Source organism: Gossypium raimondii, chromosome 5 (assembly GCF_025698545.1).
Source record: "Gossypium raimondii isolate GPD5lz chromosome 5, ASM2569854v1, whole genome shotgun sequence".
Taxonomy (NCBI): domain Eukaryota; kingdom Viridiplantae; phylum Streptophyta; class Magnoliopsida; order Malvales; family Malvaceae; genus Gossypium; species Gossypium raimondii.
The window spans coordinates 13872807-13891352 of NC_068569.1; the positions used below are offsets into that span (position 1 = coordinate 13872807).

The 18546-nt window shown below is 34.7% G+C and overlaps 3 protein-coding genes across 3 annotated transcripts; 1 reads left to right on the forward strand and 2 right to left on the reverse strand.

Moving 5' to 3' along the window:
* Positions 1-599: 599 nt before the first annotated feature.
* Positions 600-2005, forward strand: LOC105770219 (uncharacterized). Its single transcript, XM_052631719.1, has one exon. The coding sequence runs from the start codon at positions 989-991 to the stop codon at positions 1646-1648; it is 660 nt and encodes a 219-aa protein (XP_052487679.1). The 5' UTR covers positions 600-988; the 3' UTR covers positions 1649-2005.
* Positions 2006-5513: 3508 nt separating this feature from the next.
* On the reverse strand, positions 5514-7433 carry LOC105768443 (peroxidase 42). The gene is made up of 4 exons (XM_012588360.2): positions 7120-7433; positions 6825-7013; positions 6341-6506; positions 5514-6215 (listed from the first exon to the last, which is right to left on the reverse strand). The coding sequence occupies exons 1-4, from the start codon at positions 7351-7353 to the stop codon at positions 5806-5808; spliced, it is 999 nt and encodes a 332-aa protein (XP_012443814.1). The 5' UTR covers positions 7354-7433; the 3' UTR covers positions 5514-5805.
* Positions 7434-9959: 2526 nt separating this feature from the next.
* Positions 9960-15886, reverse strand: LOC105768444 (tRNA wybutosine-synthesizing protein 2/3/4). The gene is made up of 9 exons (XM_012588361.2): positions 15070-15886; positions 14492-14940; positions 13132-14292; positions 12845-12974; positions 12235-12470; positions 11598-11733; positions 11124-11200; positions 10466-10572; positions 9960-10368 (listed from the first exon to the last, which is right to left on the reverse strand). The coding sequence occupies exons 1-9, from the start codon at positions 15793-15795 to the stop codon at positions 10268-10270; spliced, it is 3123 nt and encodes a 1040-aa protein (XP_012443815.1). The 5' UTR covers positions 15796-15886; the 3' UTR covers positions 9960-10267.
* Positions 15887-18546: the final 2660 nt, after the last annotated feature.

The window sequence follows — 18546 nt, forward strand, 5'->3', positions numbered from 1 at the left end:
TCTGAAACTAACTTAGTTAACAAAACGAGATTTAAAAATATAATTTGTAATAACAGTACATATAAATAAAATGGTTTACTAACTTTACTATTTTTTATGTTAAATATTTCTTGAAACATAACATAATATCCTCGTGTTAAACTTTAACCACAGGTATTACAAACACAATATGACTACGAATGGCAACAATGGCAGGTTTGATTCTCTTCTTTAAGTCAAGATTTTATTTATTTGGTTAAAATAGCATCAACTAAAGTTCTCGAAAAATATTTTTTCTAGTTAAATTTAAAAATAGAGAATTCGAGAAATAGTTCAAATTTTTACCAGATGTACGTTAGTCGTGTTACGTAATTGTAATGAAATCCAAGTTTTCCTTCTTACACCCACTTTTATAGTAGTGGATGTACCATTATTTGGTATAAAATATATATTAATCTATCAAATGAAATAGTTGGAAGTAGATTATAAATTTTTTAAACAAAAAACAGATACTGCATCACTAATACTCCATCTGATAAAGTTTGATATTTTATTGCTTTCCAATACCGTAAGAAGTATTTGTTTGAACAAATAGTTCCAACTCTTCTTCTCTCTCAGTTTTATTATTATTATTTATTTCTTTTGTTGCAGCAGTTTCGTGTTAATATTGGCATCTTCTATATTCTCACCGTTGATCTGATTGGTGGTAGTGGGAATGGAGAGATGAAATGAAGTCCAAATTCACACGAAATGAAAATCCCATTCCCCAAATGCTATATATTCACAGCTTCCCCTTCTAAGCCTCCTTATGTTTGAGTCTCCTCTCTAATGGACTCCCTTTAATATTCACCCTCCCTCTTTTCTCCTTCCTTCTCTTAGTGTAGATTTTTAATTTTCATTTTTCCTTTTTTTTCTTTTTTTTCCTTTTTCCTTTTTCCCATTTCCCCATTTTCTTTTTATTTGTCGTTGATCTATTGGTTTTGGTTATTTAATAGTATTTGGTTGTTTGATGGCGAAAGGCCGGCGGTTGACCACCAGCAGAAGCGAACGGTTGCTTGGAAATTATGGTTACGGGCACAGCCAAGGGGACAGTGTCGTCAATGAAGAAGCCGAGCTTGGTGAGGAAGATGTTTGGTCGATGGTTGATAACGTCGCAGACCGAGGAGACGGCGGGAGTGTCGACAATTCTCGGAGCCAGTGGAGTCCACACGCTGATGCGGAGAGTAACGGGAATGGGAACTTCGACATGAGGGGGGATCGTCGTCTAATTCCTCGGGGCGACCGTCACGTTGGTGGGCTGTCCTTGGCTTTCGAGGATTCTGCTTCGACGAAGCCTAGGATCGTGCATCAGTTTCGTGGCCATGACGGCGTGGCGGCCGCTGCTTCGCCACGAGGGCACCATATGGCCACGTCAGCTCCAGTGAACGTGCCTGACTGGAGTAAGATTTACCGGGTTAACTCGGTGGAGTGGATACGCGACTCGGACGATGGGTTGGATGACGCTGAATCGGAGATGGTGCCACCACACGAATACTTGGCGCGTGAGTACGCTCGGAGTAAGAAATCTGGCGGGGCTTCGGTTTTCGAAGGCGTGGGTCGGACCCTCAAGGGCCGAGACATGAGGCGGGTCAGGGATGCAGTATGGAGCCGGACCGGGTTCGATGGCTAACCAATTTGTTAGACAAAAGCAGCTTGAATATGATTGATTAAAAGGCAACTACATCATTATTATTATTTTTAATTGGGCAATGATTCGGCTGAGTGGACACAGGTGAGTCAACTTAGTTGCGAGGGAGCTCAAGCAGGATTTTGCATTGAGGTATCTTAAAAAAGATTTTCTGTTATTGGATTGGAATTTGGAAGTTAAATGTGTATTTCCATTTTCTCTTAAATTGGTGAGGAAAACATAATTGGACAAGATTTTCCATTTTAGAGCAAGGGCAATCCTAATGCTCCTGCTTTCCAAAATATGCTTGTCATCTGAAATCATTTACACGCATCCGAATATAAATTAATAAATTTTAAATATTATTTTGGTTACGTAAATTAATGAAATTCAACTCTAATTATTAAAGTAATAAACATTAAAATAAATCAAGAATAAGGTTTATACTCGTATTGTATATTTAAATGAATGATTCCTTTTTAAATAATAATGGATTTTTCAAGGATTATGTTACAGTGGGTAAGGTTTATTTTTTTAAAACTGATATTTTATAAGCGATGATTTCTAAAGAGAATATCAAGGGTTTCCACAGTATATAATATATTAAGAATATTAGTTTGCCTTCGCTTTCAAACTTCTGTCTAGTTACGCTCACATGAACTTTTTTTTTTTTTTTGAATAAGATTAAAAATTAAACTAAAATGAACTGATCACAAATACTATCTACTGGCACACAATTAATTTTTTAATCCGTCATTTTGGCTAAACAATCAACAATTCGACTATTTTTTCTAGAAACATGTCTTAGGCTTCAATGCTCTACGTGCGACAAATTCTGATGAATCCATCTAATCAAACCAGAGTTTGATTCCATCAATGCACTATTTTGGATACCTTTAATCGCCTGCAAACAATCAAAATGAATCACAACTTTTCTATATCCTTGTCGGTGGAGAAGGGTCAAACCATCCAAGATATTCCAATTTAGTGTCAAGTACCAAACAATTTCCCACATGCCTGTTATACCCAATAATCCACTCTCCAGCTTCATTCCGCAACACTTCCCAGCACTTCCTAATCCAGAATTCAGTTTTACTACACCATTCAAATTTTAATGGACCCAATTTCCTGACAAAAATTAACTAGGACTATCTTCATGGTGACTGATTCCAGTATATTTATAAACTAACATGTATTGTTTTGTCCAACTATACGAGACTTTAACAATCTCAAAAATGCACCTTGGAAAATGAAGAGATTTATAATTTTCCATATTCGCCACTCAAGCAAACAAACAAAAAAAAAAACACGACCAATTAACCCCTCTTATATTCAACAAGGAAACAATTTGCAAATTAGAAACAAGTCAATCTTAGAGATTAGTTGAAAAAAACATACGATGGTGATTTACCGGAATGACCTGCGACCAAACCTCCTTTGCAGCTAAACAGTTCCTAAGCAAATATAAGATACCCTTTAATTCACTCCAACCTAGTAAAAATCCAGAGATGCCAAACATCTAAGTTATGTACAATAATATCACTCATTTAACTTTAAATTAATAAGTACAAGATAAATATACATAGATATTTTAGTAATTAATTTTTAATTAATAATAAGTTGATTAAAAGTTAAGATTAATGCACAAAGAAATATATATTAAGGTTATGGTTTAAATTATACATATGCAATTTTATTAAAAAAAAGAGAAATTTACTTTTTCTCATTTCAAGAAAAAAATACTTTTTCTAATATATTTGTGCGATAATTTAAAAGAGCAAAATTACAAGACTTGAAGATAAGATATTAATGGATTTAAGTATGCTTCCGTATCTAATTTTTGTTCTTAATAAATTAACATTGCAAATCTTGATTTACTATCCTAGTCAAGATATATTGAAAAAATTACAAAGAGAGCAAGAACAAAATTGATTTTTGATGACAGAATTCGACAACAAAGGAGTGAGGGAAAGGGGTGAGCAAAACTCGATTCGATTTGAAAAAATTGAAAAAAATCAAATTTCGAGTTAATCAAATCATGTTGTTCGAGTTATTCGAGTCAACTCGAATTAAGTTCGAGTCGAGTTAGATTTTACAATTCAAATAAAAAATTAATGTAAATACCCTTTAATCCCTGTCAATTTTGAAAATAAGCAAATTTGTCTCTTTCAACAAAAATTATAAAAAATTAAAATAATTTTCAAAATTCAAAATAATTTTAAAATTCCAAATATTTATAAAATTCTAAATTGTATATTTTAAAAATTCTAAAGAATATGTAAAGAAAGTTAAAATTTTAATACTTTTCTAAAACAATAATTTTATGATCTAAATAAGTTAATTAATTATTTAAGTTTATCATCTTGAAATTAATTATTTTTTATTATTTTGCTTCGAATTTTATTTCAAATATATATGGTTTTAAGTTGATGTGTTTTAACATAGAATTAGTTATACTATAACAAGTTTTTTTTTTTTAATTTGACATGTCTAATTTTTTTAATTTAACTTGAACAATTTCACTCGATTCGATTCGACTCGACTCGAATTTTATTTCACTCGACTCGATTCGAAAAAATTTTAAATCGAGTTAGGATGATAAAACAGGACTCATTAATTCGATTAACTCAAAAAAATTTTACTCGATTCGATCCAACCTAACGTAGGTTTTGTAGTCAAAGATGAAACCAATATGCGAGCGTGTGTAGAATGGATGGATGATGCTTGAATGGTGCCTTTTTGGAAGAATATGACTTTCAAGTCTCCCTTGGATGGGTGTATCAAATTTGTTTTAGATCGAAACCATTCCCTCCATTCATTTCACTCCCTCTATCTTTTCTGTTGTTTTGGATTTTTTTTTTGAGGGCCCATGCTTGGTGACGATGGGTTATTGGTTAATGTTCTTTTGTTCTTTGATTCTCATTTTGTGTGATCCATGCAATCCGACATGACTTTGAAAACAAGAACCAAATCTCTTTTTCTATCTCCACAACTTCTTCCCTTCCTTTGTTGATTGCTTATTAAGATTTCCAATGTTATTTTCTGAACCCAAAAACATCATCAGGAAAAAAAAGCTCTTTTGGTTTATACATAAAAAGTTTGGGTTGTCAAATATAGCAAACTGAAATCTGGGCTCACTCAATGGGTCATCGTCAGTGACCCCTTTCCCCTCTTTTATCTTTTTAGGCTTGTAATTTGAGGATCCATATCGGCAAAATGATGGGCTATTTATCTCCATGGGATAGCAAAAGCTGAAGGGTGATAAACTGAAAAAGAAATGGAAGAGCTTTTGGGTCTGGTTACCTGATTCAAGCTCCACCCACAACCATAACAGAAAAACCCATTAAAGAAAACCGAACATAAACAAGGTATCCCGAGGATTGAAATATCTTACATATTGTGCATACTGTGCATCTTATACCAATAACACCATCCTAGGGCCCAATTGCAAACGAGTAAGAATAGAGAAAGCTCAAGTTGTTAATAATCCCTAACTTTAAATATTTATATCGTAGATGAACAAATTGAATGATATATTTAATGGCCACCGCTATCAATTCTGCTCCATAAGTTGGAGCGTTTGTCCCCTAACTTTTGATAATTCATATATAAGTATAGCTTTTATTGAGTGAAACTCAGGACCACATATATAACATGCATAGAAATGAATATTTTTTTCTTAAATCATCGTAGATTCAATCTGTTTTAATATCCCACCGTTTGCTGGAATCTTTTATAATTTGGTGGACACCTGGAGAGCCAGTCTCTTTCATTTATTGTTGTCGTTGGGACGGGGCCTTTTTCATTAAATTGATCCAAATACAATAATATTGCTCATAGTATTGCATCGTAATGGAGAAGGAAGGGATTATGCATGAATCATCATAACTTTTAAATCTTTGAAATTCATGCATCATACACAGTCAACACCATCCTTACATACATACATTACATCCATCCCTACATCCACTACGCCCATGACCAACATCAAGAGAAGGCAACCTGGCTTATGCTAAAAAAAAATGCAATGGATCGATCGTATCAAACCAGTACCATTGCACCATTACTCACTGCACATTAACAAACTTGTCTCTTGGAAAAGAAACAAGTAAACAACCATTTTATTCGGCCACTCTCGGCTTTCTCTTTGGCGAGGCATTTTAGTGAAGCTTGTTTGCAAGATTGCATTGCTTCCTGATCTCACCCTTGCTACCAGTGAGAGGATTGTTCTCAGAGAGGAGAGTAATGGCCCTTGAGAACTCCTTGAAGAAATAGTCTTGGCTCTTGGCCATTTTCTTCACATAAGGTCTGGTCCTTTTGTCGTAAGCCAGTTGGTGATCCACAATCAACAAACCCTTGTTGTCCAGTATGTTCCTGTAGTAGTTGTTGTCCAAAACCATGGGTGTCCCACGATCGTTTCTCACATACTGGACGGCCTTGGGGTCTGGGATTTGATCAGGGCATTTATGGAGCATGTGTGGAACATGGTCGGGGCTGAGGGCAGGGTCAACCTCTGGGTACAACCGATGCACCAGCTTCACACAGTGAGTTCTGCCGACACTGTGAGCTCCTGTTTTGCACAAAATAGGAAACTTAGAGCCAAAAAGATGCTAGAAATATAATCTCCATAATGTTCACTCACACAGTCGGTCACTTGCATTTACTGATACTTATGTAAAGATGGAAAAGGAGTACCTAGGAGGGCAACGACTCCAGGGGTGTCAATACCCATGGCGGCAAACCTGTCGAGAACGCCAGAGATGGTCTCATTGTGGTCCGGAAGATACTCCTCCACAACATCTGCTCTGCTCCTTCTACCGTCTCTTCTTCCAGTTTTGAGAGGAATGTAAGGGCCTCCCAACTGAAACAAGTGAATTTGGGGTTACTTTTACTTGACTGACAAGCTAAGCTAAACTTAGTAATTCACACAATTAAGATATGCATCCAGGAATTTTAAGTATTTATTACAGTTAAAATAGGATCTAAGCACATGAAACTGAAGTTGAAACCTCAAAGGACTGGGAAAGCAAAGGTTAGTAGTAGATTAAGCAAACGAAACCTCCACTAATCTTACTGATCTAGTGCAAAAGGAACTCTCAAGTAAGCACATAGAAATTGTAGTTTTAATTAAATTTGAATGGAGGAAGAGTAATCTAAAGGGGTGGAAAGAAATTTTTACCGAAACGATGCCTTCTCTAGCAGACAGAACAAGGATATCAGCACAAGAAACAACTCCAGGACATTCCCTTTCTACAGCTTCTTTGATGGTCTCAATGTACCTGAAATTCCTTAGGCCAAAGCTCCTGTCTGTCTCCTTCTCAGACAAGCTCCTTCTTGTGGAGTCCAGCAGCAGTGAAGCATCACATGACTACTCCAAAATATGAAAAAACAGTACTTGTAACTATCAAGAACAAGAAAATAGTATAAAGTAGTTGAAAAAACACTGTAGCGTATAGATTCATAGAAATATATACCTGGACAGCACAGTCATGGAAAATGTTTCTCAGCCAAGAAAAAGCAGTGTTTTTGTGTCGCTTGTACAGTAGCTTAACTTGCTCCTTGATAATGTCTTCAGCCTGAGGACAAGAATCCTTGTAGAAGTTCATAACAAGACCTTGGTCTTCCTCATCCCGTGCAAATGCCGACACAGCTGAAAAGGAAAGCAAAGCAAAGAAGAAGAGAACTTTGGCACCCATGATTTTCCTCATCTCTACACTCAACCCAAGGTCACCAACCTTGCTCTAGATCCCTTGTGACGTGCTGCTTAAATAATTCAGAGTGTAACAGATCTGGTATAAAAAAATAAGTACAGTTACTAATATTTTTATACACTTGCCATTAACTACCACTCTTTTTTAGTCTCTGAGTGAGTACACAGTAACACCTGTGGGAGTTAACAACGGAAAATGACAAAACTAAGAGAAATGACCGATAGAGGGGGCTAGAGATCCGAAGCCAGTTGATCCAACGGTGTATGATGGAGGATCATGGAATAAAGGTGTAAGATTAGGGTCCATTGTCAGAATCAAGTTTACCTTTTAAAGGCAGGTACCTAGAAGATTTTTGAAAACATATCTAGTAAATTTATCCTGGTTTGTTGTTGAATGATGATGTTGGAGGGGGAGTTAGTGTTATTTGTCTCTCCAATACCAGATTTGTTCTTTCCATAATCAGTACTAAAGCCTTTAGCCTTCCCAATGTAAAGCATGCTAAAATGTTGAAACAAAATCAATGGTTTCAATCTCAAATGTGATTACTGAATAGTAAAGGAACTCAGATAAAAATTTTTCTAAATTCTCTGAAGAGGATATAAGATTTAAGTTTGACTGTTGTAATCAAAAGCATATAATTTATTACCGCTAGCAGTATTCTTTTGATATTAACGTGATTAAACTATTAGTAAATTTACATTTTAATCATTAATTTTAAAAAATTATAAAATAATCATTAAATTATTTAAAAGTTTTATTTAAATAATTCTATTAAATTTTTTAAAGTCTGATTAGCGAGCTTCAAGCAACGATTCAATGATTGATACAGTGGGGATCAGTACCCGTCAATGAGTAGATGAAAATACCTTAGATCTAAGTCGATCTGATGACTAATGCTAGAGATCGAAGAAAAAAGTTGTTTAAACTTTAGTTCATAGATTTGTAATATTTAAGGTTGTTTCATGAAAAAAAAGTTAAAGTGTATAAGAGAATGAGAGCTTTCAAATAACTTAATGACCACATTGTAAATTTTTGAAAATTTAATAAACTTTAATGTAATTTACCCTATTATTAATTGCAATGCGGGATCTGGAGGAAGAAGGCTAGAATGCGTTCAGGTTTCTCAAATTTTAAATGCTTAAAAAGCATTGAACTTTGAACCTGCACATGCCTAGTGGTTTCAACATTTTTGTGCACGCATTTAATAATTTGGGGGTAAATAGTATAAATTTGAAGGTTTAAATTAAGTGACAAATAAATACATAAAAAGGCTTATGGAATGTACCTTTAATAGAAGTAATAATGATTGGTAGGTCATTCTTAAAGATATGGTTTAAGCATGTATGAGACATGGTATAAAAAAGAAATGGAAAGATTATTCTGAGATAGTAAATAATGATACAGCCAGTTAATAAAAATTTATGTCAGTTTAGATGAGATGAATGGGATGAAAACAAAATACTAGAGACAAAACAAACTATGGGTTAATGAATATAGGCAGCAATAATGTAATCCAGTGCCTTAGATATAAACTTCTAGGTCTTGCCAAAACTTGGACCAGTTTAATTTGGGAAAAGAATAGCAAAATACCCTTCACTTTAAAGTGGGGTATTTATTATGCGTCGGATAACGTGTAGGAATTGCTAATCCCATCCAAAAGGAAAGCTAACAAATTTATTCAGATCTTGGATGAAGAAGAAGCAGCCCACTAGCCTACCACTCACAGACATTTGCCTTTTTATTTTGGTGGGGGGACATCTCTTCCATTCAAACAATGGACCCACTTACATTTTTCTAACAAGTTTATTATACATTATTGAAATCTAAGACGACAAAGCTATAATTATTATGATACTGAAAGCAAAAGTTATTGTCACCGTCACATTTAGCTTGATTGAATTGGATTCTCTAGAATTCAATAATAATTATAAGAGAGTTTGGAGGCTTTAGGCAAAGCCCAAAAGCAAATGCATTTCCGTGACGTAGTAGGGCTTTTCATGTTGCCAGCAATGCCCTTTTGTAACCCACTATTGTTTTGCTTTGCAGCACTACAGCATGAAGGGTAGATGCGAGAAATCGGGGGAGCTCAACCAAGTGGTAGGATGGACCACCGACACTTCCAAATATCACTTGTTTCTTTATATATATGGATAAACGTGAACGGTGAACCCCCCAAGTGATGAATCATCATAGCAGCTGAAAAATAATATTAACAAATGAAATAGGGAACAGAATATGTTCTGGGTCCTAACCTTGTATGCCTGAACACGACATTTTGTAACCTTGCCATGGTAAACATTTTGAGTAATTACAGTAAAAAGGATAACACGAAAGTGAATAAAATTTCTTCAGAATGAACTTTGCTTAACCATTCATTTTTACTTACCTACTTTTATGCATACATGTACCTATGCATTGATGCATGCTTTCATTATATGCAGAGTAATAATGGCTATTATTGTGACGACTGATGAGTGATGCCCACACGCCTTTGTTTCAAGCTTTTGCCACTTTTTCGACGGAACTACCAGTTGTTGACTTTTAATCTCGTGACGTTGAAGCCATTGATATTGTAACGTTAATGAATCACTTCAAACATAAAATGGACTAACGGAGTCTTTTTATATGAATTTAAAAGAAGTATGTAGAAGATCTTTTAATTTCACTAAATTGCTGTACGATGGGCTGAGTTCTATGGGTCACAAGCTTCCTCTCATCAAAGAGTTATTCGGGTTTTGGGTGAATAAAAGAGTAATGAGCAGGTTGGGCAGTCACAGACAACTTAAATAGGGCATTAATGGATAAATGGGTTACCATATAACCCACCCGTATGGATCCGAACTCGCATGTTTGCCACCTCGAATTATTTCCCAAGAGATGCAGACACTAACCGTCGTGAAACAATTTCATCCTAGATCCGTCTGCATTTAACATCAGCAACAAGATGGCGGATGTGTGGGGCATACCATTTCACTTTCTCCACATGATCGATTGTAACTTCCCAACGATGGCCTGCACACAACATTAATCACTTTAAACTGGCTTTTTCTTAAATAAAACATGAACCCCAACATGTACATGTACGTTATATACGCTTAGAAAGTCATACCCTCGGATCTTGCAATTTCAGATATCGATTTTGAAACATGGTTAGCCCACAATTCCACCTCGGTGTCCTTCACATTACCGTGGACATGCAATATCCCACCATTACTCCTGCATTTTTAGTACCATCGTTAAATGTGACCACAAACAATGGGAGAAAGAGAGAAAGAAGAATGCACGGACTCCCCCCATGAGTTCTAAAATGAAAAAAGCAACACGTATATTGGGGTCTAAAAGTGCGACAAATTTAAGATCTCGCAAGGAGATGCTAGCAAAACTGCTACCAAGATAACTGAAGCCTCGCTAGACAGTTCTTCCAGAGTCCAAAAATGGAGTAATCAACCAAATAGAAGTTCGGAACCAGAGCAAATATTTAAACTATATGCATCTAGGAGATATTGTAAAGAAACCATGAATATTATCCAAGACCAAGTTCATCTGCACATTGAAGGTGAATGGTAGTGGACTTTTGCGTGAAAAAACTATTGCAAGCCGGGGGAGAAGCAACAAATCATAGAAAAAGTTTCAAAGAATAACCCTACAATTCTTTTTCTTCTAATTTATCATTGAATTCGGATTTTAAAGTGGAAACAAGTAATGAATTTGATATTAGGCAAGGTGACATGAAATGAAACACAAGTAATAACACCAGAGCAAAGCACCTTAATGCCCTCACAGCAGTAAGCCAGCTACCCTCACTTGATGGAAGAAGACCAAGACAAACTCGATCTGCCACTCCCTATAGGAAAATAATCAATAGGAATCAATACATACAGTTTATTTCGGTACTTAAGGCTCAAGTTGCCATGGCAATATGTTATTTTTAGTCTATTTCATGAAAGGGTGAGTATTTGGTACACTGGCAGTGTACTTTTTTTATTCCCCAAGCAGCCTCAAAAAATGGACCTGTGTCTTTTTTTTTAAATATATATACTTTTTAATAATTTACTATACCCCTATAGGACACTTGCCAACCCCCTAACCCTGCTCATGTAGTTTAAAACCTCCACTGGCAGTGTACCAAATATTCTCCTTTATGAAAAAAGTATATATAGATAGATATGCTGCCTTGTCCTCGTATTCCAAGGGTATAAATGTTTACACTGTCAATGCGGATATTAAGCATGCCAATGTACCTTGGGTGCTGTAATCTGATTATCCCCTTCAAGTACGATACAACGATCAGAGACAGAATTGGCTTCAAGATTACGTTTAAGAGCCTCAATGGCATGAGGATTCCATTCACAAGCATAGACTAACTTTGCTTTCGCCCTGATTGATTAGCATTACAATTCAAAAAAGGCACCAACATAACAGAAAAGACAAAATAATCAGTGAAATTAAAAGTCAGCAGATTGAAAACTGAAGAGATAATAAGAAATCTCCATACACTAACTAATAATTCCCCATCAAAACTTGTAATTCCTGCTAACAACACAATGGTGGAATGACACAAGAAATCCTTATCCTCCACATAGCCCATAAAATGACAAGTGTCATACCATTAATTCAAAATCCTTAAATCTAACACCAATTACAACAAACTACAGACCAGTACAGATGCGAAGGATGATATGGTAATTGTCAGACCAACAACATTATCTAACAATTTTTTAGTGGGAAAAAGAAGTCTGCTTCTAGTCAAAGGTCACAAAAACCAAGTTAGCACGTATTTACATCTGCACATAATGTGTGTGTGACAGAGAGAAAGCTGAAAATACTTGAGATGTGGAGAAATTTTTGAAAGGCATTAAAATCATAATTAGAGCATACCTAACAAGGAAGGGCAATAGAAAATATCCAATTCCAGCAAACAGATCCACGATGACTGCATCTGTACAATCTGAACTGGCCATACGGATTTTCTCAGAAAGATTGCCCCAAGAGAACATGCACTTGGTAGCATCAAAAGAATATAGAATCCCATTTTCACGATGATCAACCCAGCCATTATCTCCTACAAGAATCTCCAAAGTACTGTCCCTTGTACCATTTGCAGCGACCCGGCCCTTGAAAAATTATAGAAATTAATTCAATAAGTTCATAAGTGGCATACATAATATGACGAATGGTACCCCTGAGATTCTTAATTATTGACTCTTTGTCTAAAAATAAACAACTAATTTAATTCAACTCGTTACTCCTAAAACAAATTGGAAACAACAGTTAAACAAATTAAAACCTTCAAAGTCATTTTCTTGAAATCTTAACTTTGCCTTCCATATAAAAATTGGACATACTGACCAACTAACTAGAGATGAAAAAAAAATCATTTTACGGTATTAGACTGAATCAGCATAAGACAAGGAGTTTTTGAACAAAAGTAAAGAAAGCATTATCAGTCAATATAGCAGCTAAGATATGGTTCATCCATATATCTTACCTGCCGTGCAAGGCGACAAGTATTAAGGGATTCGGCAATAATGGGCCAAAGCTCCTCTCCAATTGAATTCCATATTGGGTCCCTGAAGGATGAAATCGGTAGCACAACAATATCACCAATCCGTTCCCACCTGAACTAGTCGAAGATGTTAAAATGGTGAGGATATTGCATGCGCAGGTACACAAAGAAAACCAAAGCTAGCCACTGAAACTCTCAATCTAACTCAAGAAATTTCACAGAATTGAAACTGGAATAAGCAAACAACGAAGTGAAGTAGTGAAACAAACCTGTTTGGTAGCTGCTCCAGAAGTTTATCTGATAACCCCTTTTGCCTAATCAAAGAGGCAACAGCTTCAGTCATTATTTTTAAGGGAGATTTACAAGCTTTTCTTTTTTGAACAAGCTCATCTGGAAGCTTAGTAGCACCATATTCCTTAAGAATGTCCAGAGCTACTGAGGAGGACATGTCATTTAAGAGTAAACTTTCAGCTCTAAATGGTTTAGATGGATGATGATCACTCAAAACTTCAAATCTGTCTTCTGAGAAGATAGCACAAAACTTCTCGGTCACAGGGAAAGAGATGAACAAACCATCCTCTTGTGCATAAACTTTTCTCTCTAGATCTAACCATCCAAACTTCTTCAATATGTCCTTTCCTAATTTTGCATGTTTTTTTTCAAGTTTTACAACCCAACTCGAAGCATCTATCTGTCCTGTCTGGTTCTCAACATTTAAGCTTTGCATTTCAGGATGTTGAGGTGAACCAGTTCCAACATGTGGAGCTAGTAAAAGAACATTCCCATTTTCCATCATACCTTCCTCTTCCTTAATAACTTCATTTTCACCGAGCTTTCGAGAACTGTCATGATCATCTAGAGATAACAAAGGAAACAAGTTGATTTTCATAGGCTCACTAAACTTGGTTCCAAAAGCATAACAAGCTGCTCCACCACCAACCATAATAAGATCATCACGAACAACATTGGCTGTGGAACGCACAAACAGTGCTTTATCCATTGAACTGAGGGTCACATGCTTCCAGACTAGGCTTCGCATATCTAGTAATGTCAACTCTTGACAATGTTGTGTAACAGGACAACCTCCTATTATTCCAATAAAATACTTGTAGACAAACATGGAGTGGGAGAACCTAGCATATGGGCTTCTTCCTCCTACCTTTTCTACTTTCCATGAACATGTTAGAGTATCAAAACTGTACAAGTCCCCAAGAGCCTCTCCATAGTACCCTCCAAACATGAATAACTTAGATCCATATGCCACCATTGAGTGAGAATGACGAGCACATGGCTGTTCACCGTGGGCAATTAGTTCTTCCCATTGCAGTGTATTGGTGTCAAGAACATGCAATGATGAAGAGATTGCATCGTTATTAAGGCCACCAAAGACATAAATCTTTGATCCTACTGCAGCGGCCGCATGCCGATGCCTGTGCAAGATACATACAGACTACAAATTAAGAACTAAAATGAGATGCAGGCTGAGGCGGGGAAAGAAACAGTAGATACAGACATTAATGTACATTCATAACATGTTCACGGAGGGATTTACACAGATAATGCTTTTTTATAACATATATTTAACCCAATGAAACTAAGTGGAGAGGCAGAACAGCAAGATATGAGTACCTTGGAGGAAAAGCGCTGCCAATACAATCTAGTAGCTTCCATTCATTCTTTAACGTATTGAGAATCCATACCTCGCTCAGAATGTTCGTAGGATCAGCCCTGCCTCCAATAACATACATGCAATCTCCGATTAAAGAAGCAGTGTGACCCAGGCGAGGTGATGGACGGCCCGCCACATTGATTTCTCTCAATGTCCCATGCAATGGATCAAGGAGAAAAGAGTCATGTCTTCTCGCATGTCTTCCACTGCCCCCAAAGCCACCAAATATAAGAACTTCAGCTTTGTTTGTGCTTTCTAAGGTACAAGTAGAATGGCCCCAAAGGAACAGTCTCTCTATAGGTTCACCAGCAATTACCATCTGACTAATAGATAAACTGCAGCCGGGAATTCCTTCAGTTTCCACCAATGATTCACGAGAAAAACTTGCTTTTTCGCTAGGAACGATGTTCTGCAAGCGCATACGTGAAATAGCTCAAAATTAAAGCCTCAATCATAAATATAAAAGCTCAATATAATCACAAAGCTCAGGGTTCATATGAAATAATTGTAAAATCATAGTAAAACAAAATTTACCAACTTGAGCATCTACAAAACTTCTCTCCAAACCATCTTGACCTTCATTACAATCACCACCACTCACACTACACTTTGAACCAGTCGCGTTTTCCAATGTTCCATCCTGACTTTTTCGAAATGCTCTAAGAAACCCTTCAGTTCTCTTCCAATTAGCTTCCATTTTCTCATTAGCAACCCCAACAAGAAACTTCAAGTAATCTTCAGACACCATAATCTTCTGGGTATCCCCCAAAGGCACCTCCAACCGTATCGAACACCGTATCCCCACTATCAATCTCTTGCTGACGCTTGTAATCCCAGACTCTCTGAACCCACAAGCAATCGCCAAAGAAACCAAACTCTGAGCTGAACTTAAGTCTCTACACTCAACGGCGATGATGAGAGGCTCGAATCGAAAGACCAACTCACTGTCTTGAATCAACTTAGTCGAGTCAGAGAAGAGTATGGAGATGACCGAGTCGGAATCAGCCGTGTCGTGGGTGATGAAGAGCCAGGTGCCTCCTCGGGCTTTCTTTTTGGTAGGATTATTGGAGCTGGGATTGGGTTTTGGTTGGGAAAGGATAGAGATACGGCCAGAGCAGGAACTGGTGGTGAAGTAAGAAAGGTGGTTGTTGAGGGCGTTGATGAGAGGAATGATGGGCGTGTCTAAAGAGCCTTTGGGTGATTTATCTGCTTCATTGGAGCTCAGTGAAGCTAACGTTGATGCCTTCCTCTTGTCAAAGTCCATTTTGTTTTTCAGCCACCTCTATCACTGTTTTCTTCTTTCTTTCGGCTCCAAAAACCCTTTGCTAAATCTTAGATTCAAAGGGTAGGGATAAAGAGGAAGGTAATGGATAATTTTGGAGATTTTCATTAATTTATGGGCTTTGAGCTTTACGCAGTAATAGTGAAGTGATTCAGGCTTTCATTTTTTTATTCATTGATGGCCCATGGACTCGAGCCATTTTCTTTTTGATGGTAGAGACAATAGTTGGGTTTTCTTTATCTATATTACTATATATAAAAGCAAGGCCTTAGGCCTTTTCTTCTTCTTCTTTTTTTACATAATTATAATGGTGAAATTTTTATTCTAATCCCTCTATTTTTTAGATTATATAAAAATAGTTCAATTTTAGTCTTGATATCTATACTTCACTCAAATTTGAGATTTAATTTCTATACTTTTATTCAGATTAAAATGTCATTAGTAAGCTTAAATGCTTTATTCAGATTGAAATGCTTATGCAAACTTTTAAAATTTGTTAACATTATTAAAATTCTCTATTAAATTCTTGTCTATTACAGGATATCAAGTAAGTATTTCTTTTTTTATTTTAAAATGTCATACCAATAAATTAAATTAAATCATTTTAATCGTGTTAACAAATAGATCTAAAATTTTAAATTTTAAATTTAAAAATAAAGAGACTAAAATCCTGAAAATAAAAGTATGAAAATTAAATCCGAATATATGAATAATACAATAACTTAAAGTATATTGCAACATTTAAAATTTCATTCTATAATATAATAAAAATAAATATTTAACAAAACAAGAATTGTGGGTGGCAAGTGGCAACCATACTAATAACTCTATGTAAGGGCCTTCCTCTAAACACGCGTTCAATCCCTTTAATTCTTTTTTTTTCATTATAATTATAATGGTATAATTTCAATTTTGATTCATCTATTACAATAACACTTGAAATTTATTTTTTATATTTTAATTTCGCATAATTTGATTCTCGTATTTTATAATAACATTAGTTGGTCCAGATAACTAACATTATTAGTTATTTTATTAAATTTTGTTATATTAGTTTTAAAAATGCTATTCCAATGAGAGTTTATTTTGACATAATGAATTGGAATAAGTGTTATTATAAAAATCACATTCGCTAAGATATTTGGCCTAATTGATAACAACTTTTTAGTAATTATAATATAATGGTAAAATTGCGTTTCAATCTCTCTATATGCTCATATTTGGGATTTAGTGATTATAATTTAATTTGAATAATTTGATCATCTACTTTAATAATGGCAAACAATCGGGATCTTTAACTATATCGATTAAAATGATTATGTGAATTTCTCTTGAAAACACATTTCTAACACACTATATATATTTGCATGAAGTTGGATTGAGTATTTTAAGCAAAAAATCTAACTCAACATTTGGACCGAAATAATTAAGGGAATCAATTATTTCAACCAACTAATGTATTATGTAGAAGAATCAAATTGTATCAAATTAAAGAATAGGTACTAAATTTTAAATTTAAACATAGTAAAGAGACCATAACCATTATTTGATCTAAATCAGTTAACAATTTATGCCTAACATAATCATTTGTCATTTGTTTTGATAGAAAATTTGTATTTTATTTATAAAAGACATTATTAATTTCTTTTAATAAGTGGTTACATATTTATCGAAATGATATATATGCGTTACAAATGATAAAAATATGTTTAAATGAAATTTATTAATGTTTTATTATTGATATTAATTACTTTTGATACATGTTATTATTATTTAAAATTTTTTAAGAAGAATTCACCAAAAAATAATTTTAAGAAAAAATAATGTAAAAAGATTTTCGAGGCGAAGCTGGGGAAAATATTTAAGTTAAGGAAAAAAAATGTGCAATCATTAATAAACGCGTTTGCAACACAACTTATAAAATCATCACAAAGGTCATGGTGAAGCGAATTAGACTACTCCTTCAGACATTTATATCTCTCCTCTAAGGAAGTTTCTTATCCAGAAGACAAGTTTTGGATAATATAATCATTATGCATGAAGTTAGTTCACTCCTTTAAGAAGATGGAAGGGAAGAAAGATCCCATGATCATCGAAAAATTTCATGACGGCAAATTCAAATGAAGCTTTATTAGGTAAGTCATATTTTTTTAAGTTTTTGAAGAGGTGAATCACTCTTACCAGACAATGAATCTTCACATTGTTCATTTCCATACTTCTCAATGGATCTAAGTTAGATCAATCACTTGAGTCTATATTATCACTTATTTTAAAAGAGATTTTCGTAGCTCCCATTTTGAGAACAATTATGTAATCTATCTAAAATCCTTTTATATAAAAAAAAAAAGGAAAAGAAAGAAAGAGTTGGTTGAAATGTACTTATTTAAATTTCATATTTAATCGACATTATTCATTTTATTTTAATAAATGAAAATAAAATAGGTATGCAATTATTAATTCATAACCATTTTAAATTTGATAATTTTATTTGGGTTAAATCTCAAAATTATATATAAATTTTGATAACGTTATATTAATAATTGTGTTAATAATTTACAAGAATGGAATTAAATCAAAATTTTATGTATAAATTTACATAAAACCAAAGTCCATATATACAATTACACATTAAATTATAATTCATGTATAGTTTTGAGATTGATCTCCTTTTATTTTAATCGTAACCAAATAAGTAATAAGATTTGATTAATTTTTATTTTAATCCGTATGCAG